The 19,300-nt window shown below is 39.4% G+C and overlaps 1 protein-coding gene across 2 annotated transcripts; it reads left to right on the plus strand.

The window, feature by feature from the left end:
• The first annotated feature begins 6,200 nt into the window (after window positions 1–6,200).
• On the plus strand, window positions 6,201–18,628 carry CLEC12B (C-type lectin domain family 12 member B). Of its 2 annotated transcripts, none has more exons than XM_075553102.1 (6): window positions 6,201–6,288; window positions 7,738–7,836; window positions 11,016–11,231; window positions 12,114–12,268; window positions 12,468–12,583; window positions 18,478–18,628. In XM_075553102.1, the coding sequence occupies exons 1-6, from the start codon at window positions 6,201–6,203 to the stop codon at window positions 18,626–18,628; spliced, it is 825 nt and encodes a 274-aa protein (XP_075409217.1). The 2 variants fall into 2 exon arrangements, with proteins under 2 accessions (XP_075409217.1, XP_075409218.1); XM_075553103.1 differs by having other exon boundaries at window positions 18,565–18,628.
• The last annotated feature ends 672 nt before the right edge of the window (window positions 18,629–19,300 follow it).

Raw genomic sequence — 19,300 nt, forward strand, 5'->3', positions numbered from 1 at the left:
TGTTTTGTACTAGTCGAATAAGTAACTTCAGTTGTCAGGCTGACCAATAAGCAATGTCAAGCGGGCTTACTTGTGCTTACTTAGTAGTAGGTGGTGAACAATTTCAATTTTTTCCCACCACATCAGAAATTTTGCCTGTAGATATGGCTGAATCTGTCCCTCTCCCAACCCCAAAGTATTTTCCTACACAATCAAATCTCTTTTCAAATTTACATGACTTGACAGGGACAATGGACTCAATAAACATGTAAAGTCAGGGCTTACCTGTGCCTATTTACTAATCTGTAGTGAATAATTTCAAATGATTAGTCAGGCAGTCAAAGTCAGGCTGTGTTTACCTTGTGTACCAGGTAATCTGTTCCTACATTGCTTCTGGAAGTTTAACCATTTAAATTGAATCTAAAAAGTAAGGGTAAGACCCATCAGTATTTGGAAACTTTTAAATAAAATGTAAGGCTAAGTAAATATCTCTAATAAAAATTCTTGTGTAATTAGCGTAATTTCTAAGAAGACATTAAATATAACAATCAGTTTACATTGTTGAGGTTTCCATGTTATCTAGACCTACTTATTTTTTTAAACTCTCATTGATCCTTCCTGTAAACCACTAGGGATAAGCTGAATTTAATCCTTGATATACATCTACAGTTAACACCGGAAGTAGGAGAAGCTCAAATGGGGAACACCGATTCTCTGATGATATTTCTGTCAGATACCTCAGCCTCTAGGTTGTTCTTTGGTTCTCTCCTCTTTCCAATGGTTCTTTTTCATTGCTTTCTGGATCATAGAGATCTCCAGACACAGGCCGAAGGTCTTGTTTCCAGATCTGGGTTCCACGAGAAGGAGCTTTGCTGACAGGCTGGTAGCAAAGCCTCCAGCATCACAGGAACACTCGAGTCACCCGAGAGCCATGTGGTGCCTGTAATTCACAAGAACTCGATTTTACCTTGACTTCTTTCCCCAAACATTGTGTTCTAAAATTAGACATACTTCTAAGCATGATGTCCCTGACAACACTGTGTAATTCCTCCACTCCCTTCACACATATTCTAAACATAAGCTGAGTTACTCGGCAAAAGTCAAGCATAGAATTGGAGGCAAAATGAGACACACGTAACACTATCTTCTTTCCCCTTTTCTAAATATTAGAGACTTTGCTAAGCGTCTCTTCATTGGCCTACAAGACCGATATCATTGTAGTCATATTTTTTTCCCTTTTATTTTTGTTCATGATGTCATTTCTTTCTTTTTGGCTCAGATAGCCACAGTGGGATAAAAGGCTTGTATTTAAAATTTCTGGTGATTATGAACCTGGAATGTAAACATTCATTTACTTGGTAGTTTAGACATTAAGAAGTTTTCATGCATAAATGATAACTTTATTTCAAGTAGATATTTATTGACTGTCCCTTATGCTTCAGACACTGTAATTGGAGCTGAATATTCATGGAGAAGGCATAGTGTAAGTCAACATGGAGACAAGAGTCTCCGATTTGAACTCTATAACTTTATTTTTCTTAGACTTTGGGTAATAGCTTTCTTCAAGTTGTTGCTCAAAGATATCAGTCCACATCCCTGTCCCTCTTCCTAGCTTCACTGTTTTTATGGCACGGATCTCTATTTCAACTTCACAGACTCACCTTATACATTTCAATCATTGGCATTTATCCGCACAAAAATATACTAGGATAAGTAAAAAAGTGTTGCTACTAGGGCTCCAGTTCATACACACAGACTTATTTCCAAATAAAACATGTTTTCTTTGATCAATGGATGGCTGTAGACAAGCTCTCTGACTAATACATGTGTGTTGGTCACCTTAGAGTACCTTTGGGAAAAGACCCAGTTAAATCACTGACTTCTAAGGGCATCAGCTGTGTGAGTTAGGTTCCAGGCAAAGAGGTCAGCCTAGAGACTGTTTTTTAGGACTTCCAAGGTGAAATCTTGATGTGTTTTCTTGAAGGCCACTTATTGTGAAGGGTTTTCCCTTCCTATCATGACAATATGCCTGTTCAGTTTCCAAGCATAGCAATGTCTGCCCTATGAGCATTTGATTGATAAATCGTACACCATTCACCCTGTAGCCCTGATCTTGTCCTCTCAGGCTCCGTTTTATTCCCCAAACTCAAGGCACGTTGAAAAGGAGCACAGTCGGAGTTCCTTGAAGACGTCAAAACCACCATTCTTTGCGTGGCATAAATCAAAGAACACAGCGTTTTGCAGATTAGAGAGGTGAAGATACTGACTTCAGAAGTTACTAATATAGATGGGAGATATGTCAAAAACAATAGCCTCATATTTTGATGCTTTTGTTTAAAAAAGATTTCTCTGATTGTATAACAATACTTCAATATTCCATGGTTCTTTAAGAGGGTATCATAATACCATTTCCACCCAAAAGATATCTGTTGAATGAATGAATCTATGTAGAAGGGGCATTTCCATTTGTTATGGATAGAATCATGTCCCTTCCACACATGTATCAAATTGACTTGGTCATGATTTCCAGCATTGTGTTTTTGTCGTTCATTTTATGATCTGATGTAATTATCCTCCATGTTACATGTTGTGCATCATAACATTTATGTATAAATGAGGCAGGATTAGAATAATGTATCTTGAGTTTTCCTAGAGGGTATGATGTAGGCCCCACCCATATTTAAATCACGTCTTTAATCTCAAAAGCAAGCTGGGAGGGGAGGGTACTTCATTACCAGTAAGAAAGAAAAGCTGGGCGAGTAGTATAGAAATCCTTGGGACTCCAGGTTTTACTCTGAGAACCTCCTGGATCAAGGAGAGGAGTAATGCAGAGACATCCAAGGAACACAGGACCAACAGATGTTGAATTCAGACAAGGATCTTCGACAGGACTACCGAGAAAGCCTTCCCACAGAGCTGACATCGGAATTCTGATTTCAGGTCCCAGACACTATGAGAGACTAAATTTCCGCTTGCTAAACCCATCCATGTGTGGTATTTCGGGGATAGCTGTACTGGATAACAAACACACACTCCTAACTCTACCCATGTAGACAGAGAAATGCAAGCAAATTGCAGCTTTCCTTTGTAATTCGCAATAGCATTTACCCAGAGATCAGGATCTTTCAATGATATGATGTTTTCAAATTTAGATACCACCAAACTCCCTTAACTGGGTTGTGGCTAAAGGATTGATGGGAAAATGCCACTAGGATGATAGTAACAAGACGTAGATGAATTAAGAAATTGCCAGGGTATGAAAATTCTGAATGGGACTGATGAGCAGGCAATGATGTGTGAAGGCGAAAGAAACAACAAAATGATACTACAATGATAGGTGCTAGCACAGTGTCGCTAAACTGATCAAAAAGGGAGAGAGAAGTGAGAATTATGCAGTTCATAATACCTTTTTTTATTTCTAGAAGATCTTTAAGTGCACCATCCTTAGGTCAAATTTGGGCACACAGATCAATGCTATGTACTGTTTTATTGTTCAACTCACTACATTAATACTTCCGGCTCATCATTGCCTTATCAGTCTTATATATAAATATCAAATAATTGAATCGTTTAACTAATTTAACTTCGCTTATTACCCAAGTTGAATGAATATCCATTTCAAAATCAATTCTATACAAAATTTATCCGGTGGCTCCTCCTTGTGGCCATTTTTTTCTTTCTAATTTTAATTCTCTTTTGTCCAGTCTGCTTCCATAAGGATCACAGCCTTGGGGTGTAAGGCTGTTTGGGGGATGGAAAGTAAAAAAGAAGGCAAAGGCAGAAAAAGTTTCAAAGGTTTCTTTCAGAGCTCCAGGGTGAGGTTCACGGGTCCCGTTAGGAACGGAGGGGAAGGGTTTTAGAGTACTGGTCTGAAGTAAAGGCAATTGAGGAATTTTCCATTGCGGACTGGCTGTTTTGCAGGGTGGGCAGTTTGTAACATAGTAACAATGTAACGATGTGACAATGCTTATCTGGAGCTGCCACTGGTCTGCGTCAGGGCTTGAACGGCCAGCATCTGGAGTTGTGCGCCATCGCGTACTGTCCTCGGGGCATTGTTCCACTTGCTCGCCCCACCAGTTCTCATTTCTGCTTAACTTGGAGTTCCTAGAGAGGGAAGTTCTACACAATCCTATGGAATCACTATGAGTCAAAACCAACTTGAAAATATTGGAATTAGGTCTTTTGTGGTTTTATTATGTTCCTTGGATCTTTGAAATCTCTGAATTGAATCTTCATTTACTACCATCCCTTTTTGTAAACAATTTTGAATTATTCTGTATTAGAGCTTAAATTTGGAGCACCCCAGTATGCAAAAGGCTATGGATGGCAGTGACAGCCCCAAATCCATTATCAGGATCCCCATTTAGTTGAAGCCTCTGAATTAGTGCCTAAAAGCAAAGGCACCCCCCCACACACAGAGTCCGGTTTCATCCCAAGCCCTAAAAGAAGTTCAAAAGGAGTGCCCACATCCACTTTCTGACCACCAAGTAGCCAAAGTGAAGCCCAAGAAGACAGAAAAGGACAGCAGCCTTGAGCAATCTTTTTGGGGTCATAAAGGAACAAGACCGATCTAGGTGACAGAAGAGCATTGGCACTGCAAATACAGGAACATAGACAAAGAAGAGTGAGGGGTAGGGTTAGGGCAGACCTAAGGGAGTTCCCCTCAATACCTAGACACGCAAATAGGAGCAAGACATCTCCTTTGTCCTCCCCATTCTGGCTGGATGAATCAACAAAAGATCCTTCCTGACTTTCTTTATTAGAAAGTATTAGACAAAGAAAGGTTTCTCAGAAGTTACTGCTTATACTTATCTAGTGTAAGAGCCAAACCACTACCAACTCTATAAGAACACGTGGTGTCTGATTTTGATTCAGTCACACATAGCTTTGATGGTGTAGTACCCTGTTTCCCTGAAAGTAAGACATCCCCCGAAAATAAGACCTACTTACAAATTTGCCTCCGCTGAAATAGAAGGCATCCCCCGAAAATAAGACCCCCTGAAAATAATCCCCCTCCCCCAAGCTACCATAACTCTGGACTCTGGACCGTAGCAGGGGGACCACTGCGCAGTTCACTATTGATCACAGCGCAGCCGGAGCAGACAGGAAGTGTGAGGTCTCTTTTAATAAAACAATAAACAATAAATGTGTACTGTATTTTTCTTCATGGAAAAATAAGACATCCCCTGAAAATAAGACCTAGTGCATCTTTGGGAACAAAAGTTAATATGAGACCCTGTCTTATTTTCGGGGGAAAAGGGTAGTTCATGTCCCAGCTCTCTTTCCTTTTTGACACATGTTCAGAAACACTTTGTTGTCTCCCCTCTAGAGCTAGTATAGACTTGATGGCAGGGAGTTTGGCTTTTGTAGTATAATCTTGTGATGATTTTTCACTAGGACACCTCCTCTGAAATCTTTCTGACCATTAACCAAGAATATAGGTAATCTTGCCCTCAGTTGGATTGCCTTTGTCAATAGATGACCTCCACCCCTCTGCAGCCAGCCCAGGGATGGGCACTCTCTCTTAGGGGCCTGCCTGGGTATGTCCTCGATGGGGGCAACCTGCTGGGGACAGTATAAAAAACCAAACTCACAGTCATCGAGTCAATGCCAACTCGTAGTGACTCTGGAGAGCACACACCACTGCCCCTGTGAGTTTCGGAGACTGTAACTCTTTATGGGAGGGGAAAGGCACACCACTGAGATTTATAATGTTTTGATTTCAAAAAATAAGATTTGGAGGTAAACTTCTGTAATTTTTGATATGTGTTTTTTTGGGGTTTTCTGTGTTCATCAGGACTGATGAACCTATAGAGCTAGCAAGTAGAATGAGAGCTCATGGGGGGCTCAGTGAGGGAGAGGTAAAGGGGAGCTGATGTGAAGGAGTTCAAGAAGGAAGAGAATGTTTGGAAACTCATTGTGGTAGCAGATTGTTGTACAAGACTGCTTGATGGGATTGAACTATGCAACGATAAGATATCTGCATTAGCGCCCAATAGAACAGTTTTGGGGGGGGGCACAAACAAGATTTGATTTCTCTACCTCTGAGAGAACAGAACAGAAACATTGTTATTCTGTTCTTAGAGCAGGCCAGTGGGCTGTCCTCTGGGCCAGTTGAGTATCTATATAAAGATTTCCAGCCTTGAAAAGAACATGCTCTTCCCAAGCCTGAAGAAATGGAAACATTAATTACAAAGCGCAGAGCAGTGCTTTCTCCTACGATGTCTGAAGAAGTGACCTACGCGACACTCACATTTCAGAATTCGGCAGAAGCAGGAAATAACCAGGGTCCAAAGCTAAGAAAAAGAGGTAAGAGGAGTTCGTTGAAAGCCGGGTAACCTGGGAGGGATGGACGAGGGTTAAATGCATTGATGATGTTGCCTTTGATGATGAGAATGTTAAAGAAGGGTATGCCGTGGAATCTCCAAAATGGACACCCGAGAGCTGGGCTTAGGAACTCTATGTCCACAGTTGTTTTACAAATGCAGTGCCTCGTCTTTATACATTGTGGAAGATAGCAGGCAAATGGGCATTTTTAAAAAGCCATTTCAGGGGTTCTAAAATAGAGAGGGTGGAAAGACTTTATGCTTTAGATAGTATGAATTGTTGCAAGGAAAAAATCACCTAGAAGATGAATTGTTTTAAACTGAACAAGAGCGAGTTTCTCCTGTGTAACTTAACTTTTTAAAGTGTAATTTAAATTCCAGGACAATGCTGAGTAAATCCTAACAACTAAAAGCTGTATAGTATTTAATATAGATAACCTGATATTCTTCTCCAAATATTATGGTGAAATGGAATACTATGAGGACTTCCTCCATTGTGTAAATAAGAAAACTGAGGCTGAAAGAATGAGGAGACTTGTTGAAGTTCATACACCTGGTATGTGGTGGATCCAAGACTGAATTCTTCTGGTCTTCAGCTCATGCCTGTAGATCCCACTGGAAGATACAGCCATCTCCGTGGTCAGCAGTTTGACTGAACCCATCAGAAGGCATTCTGTACCGACCGATGATCTGTTCAGGGTTCAGGCTGTTGTCCTGAATTGTCTAAACTTCACTTCCTCTTTACTTTGAGTTTCAGTTAGGGGTTAGGGCGAAGATAACAATGCACCTGGGGGTCGCGTTAACTATCTCTAACATTGTGCTAGATACCATTAAGACATAAATCCAGGAATCAGAAGGTTAGAGAAATCCGAGAATCTTTGCAGAGAAAAAAATTAAAGACGCTAAATTTTGAAGTCATATACTGGCTTTCTGGACTATTCTGCCACCTTAGATTATACTGTACATTTACTCACTCTTTCATTCATTATTCATTCATTATCTACAAGATGATCGATAAGATAGATAATCTTTAAAAGTAAAATCCACGACAGCCCTGCTCTATGGAGGTTTGTAGTCTCAAACAAAAAATAAAGAGGAGGGGGTATTTTTTCCTATTGTCAAGTCACCCAGAGACACAGTTCCACCAGCATCTTATTAATACATCCAGTATACTTGAAGAAGCAAAAGTTTTATAATTAAGCGAAACATTCTGAAAGGCAAGGACAGTGGCAAGGAAATGGGTGAAAATAGATGGGGTGCTATCTTGATTATGTGTGATTATTGGTATTTTCCAAACAGGAGCATTTTAAAGGCAAGAGGAGAAAGATGAATTCTTAGAAGTTCCCTAACAGATAGACATAAAAAACCCAAGGTGTAAAAAACTAAAAGTCAATTCCGGTCGCTAACTCCTCTGTCTATTAACTTTCTTCAGGGGATCCAACTCCATCGGCTGTATGGCGTTGGGCTGTCCTGAGTCTGATAACCCTTTGTCTGTTGCTGCTGACTGGGCTGGTGACCTTGGGGATTATGTGTAAGTATATTTGTATAAAACCCCAGAGAGGTGATTGGCAAGGATATTGTAAACTATCTTAACTCAGATTAGAAAATGCGGTAGGTGCTAGACTGCTGAATCCTCTTATACTTTCTGCCATCCTGAGCATTCTCCATTCTCTAGTCCTAAAAGATAATCTAATCTAGGTCAAATTTAGCAAGGAGCATAATAATATTATATGACATTCTTGTCATAATTATTGTTTTTTCCTAGGTAAGTTAGCTTGGGTGGTAAAGAAGACTCTTCCTTTTCTAGATAGTTGCTGAAATACGAATCCTCTCTTCAGTGTAGTACACACTCCCTCGTTATTTCAATGAGGAGGAACAGGGAGTCTGCAAGGTTGTGTTCAGAGAAAGACAACCCCATTGCATTTAACTCTAGTGCTAGAACTAGACTCATTTTATCTACGTTTTGAAGTCCTTTCTAGTGTATGGAAAACCTCTAGTCACAGTGGCCTGGGTACAGTGAATGGTGACAGTTCAAATGAGACAGGATGTTCTGCTGTATTTCACTTAGGAACATGGAATTAAACCCTTTCTACATTGCAATGGAAGATCTCCTCACTAGCACCATGGCCACAAATGAATATCCCCTTGCTTTGGACTCATAATTGTGCAGTTGTAAGTTGCTAGACTAACAGGGGATTTGTAGCCAGGAGAGTTTATTTTCTGAATAAAACTGGTGTCTCCTGTCATATACTTATTTTTCTTTTACTTTTTCATAATTAAGATTTTTGAATGTCTATTCATTCATTGATATAGAAGTCTTTTGTAATTTTGTCTTTTCAGAAAGAGTATGATAATTTAGAAGTAGCAGCATATTAATTAGCCAAGAATTATAAGGATCAGCAGTTGACCATCTACATTGATGCACATTTTTAAAAATATTTTATTACGGGCTCATATAACTCTTATCACAGTCCATACATGTACATACATCAATTGTATAAAGCACATCTGTACATTCTTTGCCCTACTTATTTTCTTTTTTTTTCCCTTTTCTTTTTTTACATTTTATTAGGGGCTCATACAACTCTTACCACAATCCATACATATACATACATCAATTGTATAAAGCACATCCGCACATTCCCTGCCCCAATCATTCTCAAAGCATTTGCTCTCCACTTAAGCCCTTTGCATCAGGTCCACATTTTTTCCCCTCCCTCCCCGCTCCCCCCTCCCTCATGTGCCCTTGGTAATTTATACATTGTTATTTTGTCGTATCTTGGCCTATCCAGAGTCTCCCTTCCCCATCTTCTCTGCCGTCCATCTCCCAGGGAGGAGGTCACATGTGGATCCTTGTAATCAGTTCCCCATTTCCAACCCACTCACCCTCCACTCTCCCAGCATCGCCCCTCACACCCTTGGTCCTGAAGGTATCATCCACCCTGGATTCCCTGTGCCTCCAGCCCCCATATGCACCAGTGTACAACCTCTGCCCTAACCAGTCCTGCAAGGTAGAATTTGGATCATGGTAGTTGGGGTGAGGAAGCATCCAGGATCTGGGGGAAAGCTGTGTTCTTCATCGGTACTACCTCACACCCTGACTGACCCATCTCCTCTCCTAAACCCCTCTATAAGGGGATCTCCAGTGGCCGACACTTGAGCCTTGGGTCTCCACTCTGCTCTTCCCCCTTCATTCAATATGGTATATATACATACACACACACACATATACATATACATATATATATATATACATTGATGCACATTTTAAAAAATGATGAAGATGGTATATGTTTATTGGCTCATCATACAAGGGCACTTCTCAATTTTCTTTTTTTTCTCCCTTAACTGCAGTGCTATAAATTCCTATACCTATTGTGCTGATAATTTACCTGAGGCAATTATTAAAAATCCAGGTTTTACTTATGTGCAACAAAAGTCTTTATCCAAAGAGATCCCTACAGATTGGGGAAAAATCTTTAGTAATAACGCAATGGATGAGGGTCTAATTACCAATATTTATAGAATTCTGTAATGCCTCAATAATAAAATAAGCAATGACTCAATTAAAAAGTGGGGAAAGCTAAATGGACAGTTCATCAATAATTCCATTCTCATGGTGGGCAAACACGTGGAAAGAGGCTCCAGATCACTAGCCATCTGGGAGATGCAAATCAAAACTACAATGAGATATCAACTCATACCCACAGTGCTATCTCAATTCCAAAATAAAACCAGAAAACAACACTGGAGAGGATGTAGAGAAATTGGATGGCTTACACACTACTGGTCAGTTTGAAATATATACAACCATTAAGGAAAGCTATACAGCAATACCTAAAACAACCAGGGATAGAAATCTCATGGGACCTAGCAATAAGTCTACTGGGCATACACTCCAGCGATACAAGAGACAGAGCACGAACAGACATGCTGTCTTTTGCTCAGTTCAGCACAGTTTATAATAGCAAGAAGCTGGAAATAAGCCAAATGGGTAAAGAGATGGAAGTAGAAGAATGGATAAAGAAATTCTTGAACATACACACAGTGGAATATTATGCATCCCTGAAAAACCATGAAACACCTCATGACATGGATGAGCCTGGAATTCACTATGTTGAATGATGTTAGCAATCATAAAAGGATAAACATTGAATGGCCCCCTACTATAAACACCAAGACAGAGGCCACATCATCTGATCTCTTCTAGTTTCCCAGGCAACAAGGTATAGTATGCCTACCTAGTGTTTATGAACCATAAACCACCCCCTTATTTGTGGAACTCATTGCCTGGAGGGTGCCCAAGACATGGAAATGCAAGAATACTCGGGATGTCCTGTATGGAGCCTGAGGACAATGCTTATATCTATTACTCTAAAAACTCCATTCCTATTAGAACCACAAAATTCACACCAACCATCTCGAAAAAGGGGGTGAGGGAGGGGAAGCAAAAACCTTTTACTAAAAAGAATGACAATAATAAAATTGCCTAACATAACATTTCAGAGTTCTAAAATTATTCATTTTTTTATTTAAGTGTGCTCTTAATTCGGTTATATATAAAATTATAAAGGTGGGATTTAAAGCATTGGTAATAGAAATGTACCTAGTGTATTTCCTCCATAATAGCACAATTATGATGAGGTGAGAATAAACACATATTTTTGCTTATCTAAATATTTATCTGAGGTTATGTATTATGTCTTGGAGATTTTCAGACATCGAATATCATTGACTTGGATTCCGAGGAATTGAGTTCATTTCAGAAAACTACCTGCCAACAGCAAGGTAACCCCTCCCCACAGCTGAGCGACTACAACTTTCCCACGGATGAGGACTTTCTCAAATCACAGATCTCCAATCTGTTGAAGAAGCAGGAGCAAATGGCCACCAAGCTCTGTCAGCAGCTTGTCATTGAAAAGTCAGGTAAACACACATAGACTTGCTACCCAGTCGTGTGTAAACTGGTGCCCTATTCACATGCGTATGTGCCTCTCCTCAAAGACATGCTCGCCAAGACCCTTTAAGAGTTTCACACTGAAATGACACAAGAAAAACGAATGTGTATTCAACTTCATTTCTTATATTTGAGAATCATAGAGGGAAAGTTGGGGAGCTGGTTGGAATTGTCCTAATTTTTAAAGTCATCATTTACATTAAATTAAATGGAGTGCTTTAAAGTCCTCATTTCATTGACAATTTGTGGCTGATCATTGCAATTTTGAGGCCAGAAGACTAAACTCTGAAAGCTGCATTTGGATCTGTGGCACAGTGGGATAAACATGTTGGAGATTCAAACCATACCAGTCATTTCCAAGGAAACAGATGAGGCCATCTGCCCCTGTACAGATTTATAGTCTTGAAAACAGGGACCCAAGGAGTTACAATCATCTCGATGGCAGTGGGTTTGAGTTTTGGTTGGTTACTCCCCATCCATGGCATAATCACAGGACCTTACTTAAAAAGGCCTCTACAGTGGACTATTTCTGTGTGCTAGCACTAAGACCTTATTGCTTTATTAAACACAATTAACTCAAGATTATCCCCAGGAATCGTTTCTCAAACTTGTTTGGCCTATCACCCACTTTTCAGAGGGAAAAAATTACTTAATGTACCCCTCACCTCCATTTAAAACATTTGTGCCCTAGCCTATAATATAAGATCAAGCGTAGGCATCTGACTCTGCAGCACCCCTTCCACCAACCATTCCATCAGCTCATGGGAGGGCGGGGGCATGGCTCACTAGGGGAAATGCCGACCTAGAGTCATTGAGTTTCTACTATTGTGCAGAATGTCTTTCTTTTGTAGACCACAAATGCAATCCTTGTCCTAAAATGTGGCAATGGCACCAAAACAGCTGCTATTATGTTCAAAGTACTGAAGAGAAAACCTGGAGTAACAGTAGACAAGACTGCAGGGACAGGAACGCCACCCTGCTGAAGCTAGACAGCTCGGAAGAAAAGGTGTGGTTGGAGTTCTTGTTCAAATTACTGAAATTGTCCCTTTCCTGAAAGGTCTACCAGTGGAATTTCTGATTCTCACGGTGGGACTTCAGTCCATTAAAATGGTAATAAATGAATTTAAAGAAGACTCCCATCTGCCTTGCATTTGCAAAATGGCATGTGGCTCTCCTATGCAAATGTTTTCTGTTTTCTCTGCCAGGATTTTCTCAGGTCCCAGTTGTTCCCCAAGTTGTCGTTCTTCTGGCTGGGATTATCGTGGAACCCACATGGCAGAAATTGGCTGTGGGAGGATGGTTCTTCTCCGTCTGTCTCCTTGTAAGTCTCAAACCATCAGGGAGAGATCAAGCTTTCCAAAGAATTTCAAGAAAATAAATGCTAATTAAGAATTATTGTACACTTGGATTAGACCCACAAAGGGAAGAAAGCTGCAGTAACAAATAATGGAATGAAGGGTGTCTGATATCATTTGTTTGAGAAACTAATGGCAAGGCACTTGATTGACATTATGAATTTATTTTATCCAACATATATAATAGCATTCTCAAATTTCTTTATAATCTTAACTCTACAAGGTAAACACTTTTCTATGATCATTTTGTAGGGGAGAAAATGGAGTCACTGAGAGATTAAATAACTTGTCTGAGGTGTCTCATCTATTAAGTGGCAAAGTCAGGAGTGTCTGGAGAGCACACATTCAGTGCTTAACTAATCTGGCTCCCCGGCCGTAGCATTCATAGATTAGGGGGGCCCCATATGAACTCACATGAAAATTGGTACATTGATTCAAATTGCATATTTGTCAGTCATTTTCCAACAGAAAGCCAGTCTGACCTGACTGATTAGTTCAACAAGCCGTTTCTCAGTGAGGATTGGTTAGCTAGGTTGTATGGCAAACATTTTCCATGAATTTACAGTGAGCTAAATCTATCACTTTGTTGCTTTGATGGAAACACTTAAACTACAATTAGAATATGTCATACTCGGAAAGTGACATGTTTGAAAATATTTATGCAAAAAATTACATGTCAGCTTTAAACAATGTGTGAAGGGCACCTAACCAAAACTAAACTCAAAGTTACTGCTGTCAAGTCTAATCAGCTCAGACCCCCCCAAAGGACAGGGTAGACCGGCTCCTGGGATTTCCCAAGACTGTAGGGGAGTAGGAAACCTCCTCTTTCTCCTGTGGAGTGCAGACCTTGTGACCTAGCAGCCCAATGGGAAACCCACTACGCCATCAATCTTCCTTCTTTCAGCCACTGCAACCCCCCAATTGTTGAGGAACATTGTTTTAGAATCCCCCCTGAAGTCACAACTATATTAAAACAATGAGATCATAGATATTATACTAATACTGTAGGAGCCCTGGTGGTGTCATCGTTGTGCGTTGGGCTGCTAACTACAAGGTAAGCAGTTCGAGACCACCAGCCAACTCAGTAGAAAGATGATGCTTTCTGTTCTCATAAAAGTTAGCAGCCCAGAAAGTCACAGGGGTGGTTCTACCCTGTCCCAGAGGGTCTGCTTGGGTCAGAACTGAGTCCACGGCAGGGAGGTTTAGGAATACAGTGCAGTGCAGTGCTAGCGGCGTATGAAATAAGATGTAGATTCATTGACATATTTCAGGGTGTAGTAGGTTTACTCCTCCCACCTACATCCCCTCCCAGGCCCAGCAAGGACTTGATTCATTGCACTTACTTTTGTTTTACTCTTCAATCTACGTTTTCCTAGTGTTTTTAAACTGAATTAGAATCACTCATTATCTATCAAAGATACTAGACTCCAGGTGAGACTCACCAAATCCCTTAAATAACAAACTATGTTACGTTTATGTGTTTTCCCTAGGTAGAATTTATCTACATCTACTTTCCAAAATTTTACCATGCTTATTTCTACTCAGACAAATATTAATTCAGGCAAAGTCTCATTCCCTAATCATGATAATGATATTATTAAATCTATTAATTTAGTTTCACATACACAAAAATGACAAAATACATACAGATTAATAGATGAAAAAGCAAAAACAATTTTGAAGCATATGCAATACTGGGTGTGGGGTGATTAAAAATAAATTCCATACAGCGTTGATTGGCTGGAGAGCTTACAGGAATAGACCACGAAACTATGTAAATGTATTTTCATGTCCACTCTGAAGTCTAACAAATGTTTCCACTCACAAAGTGATGTAATCATCATTTTCACCCTCCCCCACTCCTCATCACAGCATGGGATGGCTTCCAGAGAAAGGCTTCAGAGTCCCCAAACACTGAGTCCTCTGGCTAGCACAGGTTACAGAGGAGCATTTTCAGGTTAGAGAAATGGAGTTTCAGTGTTACATATCCATTTCAGACTATTGAGTAAAGGCTCTCTCTTTTTTTACTTTTCCATTTTATCCGGAGCTCTTACAGATATTATAACAATCTAGAGTTCAATTAGATCAAGCATGATTGTACAATGCTGCCACCATCATTTTCAAAACATTTTCTTTCTTCGTACACTCTTTGATATCAGCTCCCCTTTATCCCCTCCCTCTCCCACCGTAACACTCAGGAACCCTTGTTCTTATATTTAAATATTATTATTTATTTTTATCTTTTTCCATATCTTACACCATCCAATGTATCTGTCCGTGTACCATTCTGTTATCTGTTCCCCTCGAGTGGGGTTATATAATCATACTTGCTATCAGTTTCCCTTTCTCCCCTTCTCTTTCTGTACCATCAAGGAATCATTACATCCCTTACTATTTATGAAGGGTTTATCTAGCTTGGAGTTCATGCATTGAATAGAATTAAGATCTTAATTATACAAAGGAACATGTACACATCTACTGGGATTAATGAAGTAAAACTAAGACCATAATAGTAGCAGGAAGGAAATATTAGCAAACTAGAGGATAGTTATGTGTTTCAACAGTGGTATACTACACCCTGGATATATCATCCCTTTCATGTGGCCCTTCTGTGAGGGACTGTCCAATTATCTCACAGGTACAGGTAGTCTTTGGGTTTCCACTTTGTTTATGTTCTTTCATGTCAATCTGGGTGCTTAATTTTGAACTTCTGATACCTATTTCCATCGATGCCGCCTGATGACACAGGCTGGTGTGCTTCTTCCATGTGGACTTTGTTGCTTCCCTGCTAGATGACCCCTTGTTGAATTCAAGCCAAGCAAAGGCTATTGTGAGCAAGTATATACACAAAGATTAAGATTTAGTAAATCCAGTGCCCAAGTGAGAAAATAATATGGCTTTGCAATATAGAACATTTGGGAAAAAAGCCATGTTGGGCTCACAGAGAATTTTACATCTGAATAACATGTAATTGTGAAATAGCTGGGTGTTGCCAATGATTAAGGGGAGATGCTAATAGGAAGATTGACTGGTTAAACCAACCCAGAAGCATGTTATCATGGTTGTTGTTAGGCTCCATCAAGCCGGTTTGAACTTAAAGTGACTGTCTGGAAATATTGCCGGGTGCTGGGCCACCCTCACGAGGAATGCTGTGCTTTGGCCCATTGCTGCCATCGCTATGTCAGTCCATCACTTGGACGATCTTCCTCTTTTTCACTGCTCTTCTCCTTTACCAAGAACACGGTCCTTTTCCAGGAACTGGTCTCTTCGGATACATGTCCGAAATACCAGAAGTGATGTGTCAACATCCTCTCTTCTAAGGAGGATGTACCTTTTCCAAAACAGATTTGTTTGTTGTTCTGGCAGTCCATGGCACTTTCAATATGCTCCACCAGCTTCCATTAGTAGCTTACCTCATCACCATAATGCAAGCACAATGATTCTTCTTCGGTTTTCCTTATTCAACGTCCAACTTTCATGTGTTTGTGAGGTGACTGAAGATACCATAGCTCGAGTCAGGGACATCTTAGTCCTAACGTGACATATTTACTCTCCAGGGTTGTTCACGAAGTCTTCTGCAGAAGTCTTACCCAATACAATAATACATCATTGGATTTCTTGACTACTCTTTCCATGAGCATTGATTAGGGACCCATGCAAGATGAAATCCTTGACAATTTCAATCTTTTCTCCATTTATCATGATAATGACTATTGGTCCACTTGTGAGAGGTTTTACTTCCCTTTTTTAACATTGCCATATTTTTAGGATATTACAACCCTCCATTTGTGTTTTCTGTAATGTAAGTACTTTTCATTATACTTGGTAGTGTGTTTATGTCTTATATTGGGGCCCTTAATTTTTCCTCTAATTTTTGTTGATGATTCTTACACTTCTAGGGTTTATATTTACATATATCTTTAATCCATCTTGAGTTCATTTTAAGCATCTTATTGAAATATAATTCACATATATTACAAGCCAATGGTTCAAATACACTAAAAAGACTTGTTGCAATCATTACAATCTATTCTGGAATGTTTTCTTCTTTCTTTTCTTCATTGTTATTAGCATTTCTCATCTCCCACAACCTCCCTTGCTATACCTCCAAGAAACTATTGACCCAGTGGCTGTTTCTATAGGTTTACCTATTCTAGATTTAAAGAAAATTGAACAAATATATTTTCATATAAAGAAGATTGAACAAAAAGAAGAAAACAAAAACACTAAACTAAAACAGAAAAAGCTCATTTTCAAAGAAAGTAATAAAAACTAGGAGAAGTTAAGAAGAGGTCAAATTAAGAAAATGGTTAGATGTTAAATTTAAACCAATTATCTGCAGTAATCTATTTTCCAAGTCTTCCTGTCTGTGAAGAAGACAGTTCACATTCCTATTCAATACTCTAAGTAAGGTCTTAAACTACATAGGGCCTCTGCAAATGGATTTTGGGCTGTCATCCTTAGCCTCGAAAAACTGGTGGTCCAAATTTAAAGCCCTTATACAATTCCCTCCTCCAATCTTGGCTTTTAGTATTCTACATCCTCAGATTACACAGGGGTGGCGTGCTTCCTCTATGTGGTCTTAGCTGGCACCTCATTTAGATGTCTGTGTGTTTAAGCAAGTCTGTAAGGCTCCAGACACTATGCTTTCTGTGTTAGGCAAGGTTGAGGAGAGACATATATATATATGAAAGAGTTTTATATCAAGCAGTATTTATATATCAAGAAAGTATCCCAACCCAGTCCAACTCAAGTCCATAAGTCTGATAAGTCCATTAGTCCCTCTTCAGACTCACACAGTCACAAGCAATGATGCAGAATGCAGGAAGACCACAGGTTGTGTAGATCCAATGTGCAGAGTTGTGTGGATCCAATCATGGTGGAGGCATCAGGGCTCTGGCAGCAACCAGGACAGCGAGCAGGAAGGTGAAGCCAGAGAGAGAAGGGAAGATACCCAGGGCTCTCCTTATGAAAAGGCCACACCCACAAGGAGGCACTATCAAGCTGTGACTTGATTGACAGGTTGACTACCACCCCTACTCTTTCATATATCTTCAAGTTGGCATGAAATTATGTAATCACCACACTCTGTTAACTAGGCACCATCTGACTTCTTCACCATACTTTGTTCTTCCACCCATATCTTCACTGATCATTTTATGAGAAGTATTAAGCAGGGTCATATTATAAGAATTTATTGTTCTTAGATTAGGGTTTACAATTATGTATGCGCTCAAAATTCATTCATATATCTAATGGTTATATATATTTTTCATCTGTTTTAGAAACAACAATATCAGGTTCTTACAATCTTGCAAAATAATGAGTAGTACACAGGGCTTTTGGTAATTTATTAATTTTGTTAATAATATCCTTAATTTAGTTAATGATATAGAATTTTAAATACTAGTGTGAAAAGGAATATATATATTATAGGAAAGTTTATTAGACTGAAATATATGAAATATTCACTATACCGGTTAAAAACTCAAGTGACTGAACATTGCCAAGTAAACAATAGCAATTAGACACAAGACAAAAATTTCGAGAATGTTGTTCACTAATGCAAAATTAGGCCTGATGAACATGTCTTGAGTTCACTTTTGTATATAGATTGATTTGCCACGTAAATAGGGGGAATAGAAATCCTCAAACCCTAATTTAAGTGTTCTAAGGAATCCTATCTGGGATCATAATGAATTTAAGACCAGTAATTCAAGTGTGCATCTTTAGGGACTTAGATGAGTTGTGGATGTGGAAATTGCTTATCATCCAGTCACGTGAGTTTTGGCTGATAGGACAACTGCAGTCACATTTAAAATATGGGATTTACAATGACTTTCAAATGGTTTATTTTCAGATTCAGTAGGAATGAACTTGCCCACATCAATGGATCCAAAGGATGTGCTTACTTTCAGAAAGAAAATATTTATGCTTCCCGCTGCAGTGCTGAAATTTCTTGGGTTTGTGAGAAGACAGCAGCATTGGTAAAGATTGAAGATTTGAATTAATTTATTTCTTCCAAATTCACCAAGAACTATGAGGTGGTGTTCAGGACCACGTGAAGAAGAGGAAGAGTTACTTTGCATTTAAACTATTACCCAATTGAATTTGCTCAAGAGAATAGTCTCCTCTTCCTTAGTTGTAGCTTCTTCATTTGCTCCTCTTATTATTCAGTCTTAAAATGATCTCCTGTGCCTTAAGATGAGTAGAAACATTGTTCTATCATTCTGTCTCAGAATTAATCTGTCAAATTACCTGTTCTATAAAATATGTATGTATCATGTAAAATATTATTTTCTCTATGTGTTATTCCATAATCATATGTGACAAGAATAATAGTAAATACTTAAAAACCAAACTGACACCGACCATGGCACTAGTGTAAGGTCCAGACCAGGTCCTTGCTGCAGCAGTTGATTAGGTTAAGGGATCCCAGGGTCGGGCCCCTGCCACTGGGTTGGGGAGCAGTGCCACACCAAGTGGATTGGAAATATGTTTTCATCTTAGTACTAGATTTCGATGTGCTACTGCATCTCAACCAAATATCAGTCTGCCTATGCCTCTCCATCATTTTCTAAAAATACATTTTGTTAACGAATCTTAAAATCTAAGTAATTTGTAACCAAGTGGAATAACCCAAAAAAACTGAACCCAGTGCTATCCAGCTGATTCTGTCACAT

This window comes from Tenrec ecaudatus, chromosome 6 (genome assembly GCF_050624435.1).
Source record: "Tenrec ecaudatus isolate mTenEca1 chromosome 6, mTenEca1.hap1, whole genome shotgun sequence".
Taxonomy (NCBI): domain Eukaryota; kingdom Metazoa; phylum Chordata; class Mammalia; order Afrosoricida; family Tenrecidae; genus Tenrec; species Tenrec ecaudatus.

Excerpts from the sequence above, each read along its gene's own strand:
- CLEC12B (XM_075553102.1), top strand. The coding sequence starts at position 6,201 with ATGTCTGAAGAAGTGACCTACGCGACACTCACATTTCAGAATTCGGCA. Across the intron at positions 11,232-12,113 it reads GCTTGTCATTGAAAAGTCAG|ACCACAAATGCAATCCTTGT; the intron begins GTAAACACACAT and ends TTTCTTTTGTAG. Across the intron at positions 12,269-12,467 it reads TAGACAGCTCGGAAGAAAAG|GATTTTCTCAGGTCCCAGTT; the intron begins GTGTGGTTGGAG and ends TTTCTCTGCCAG.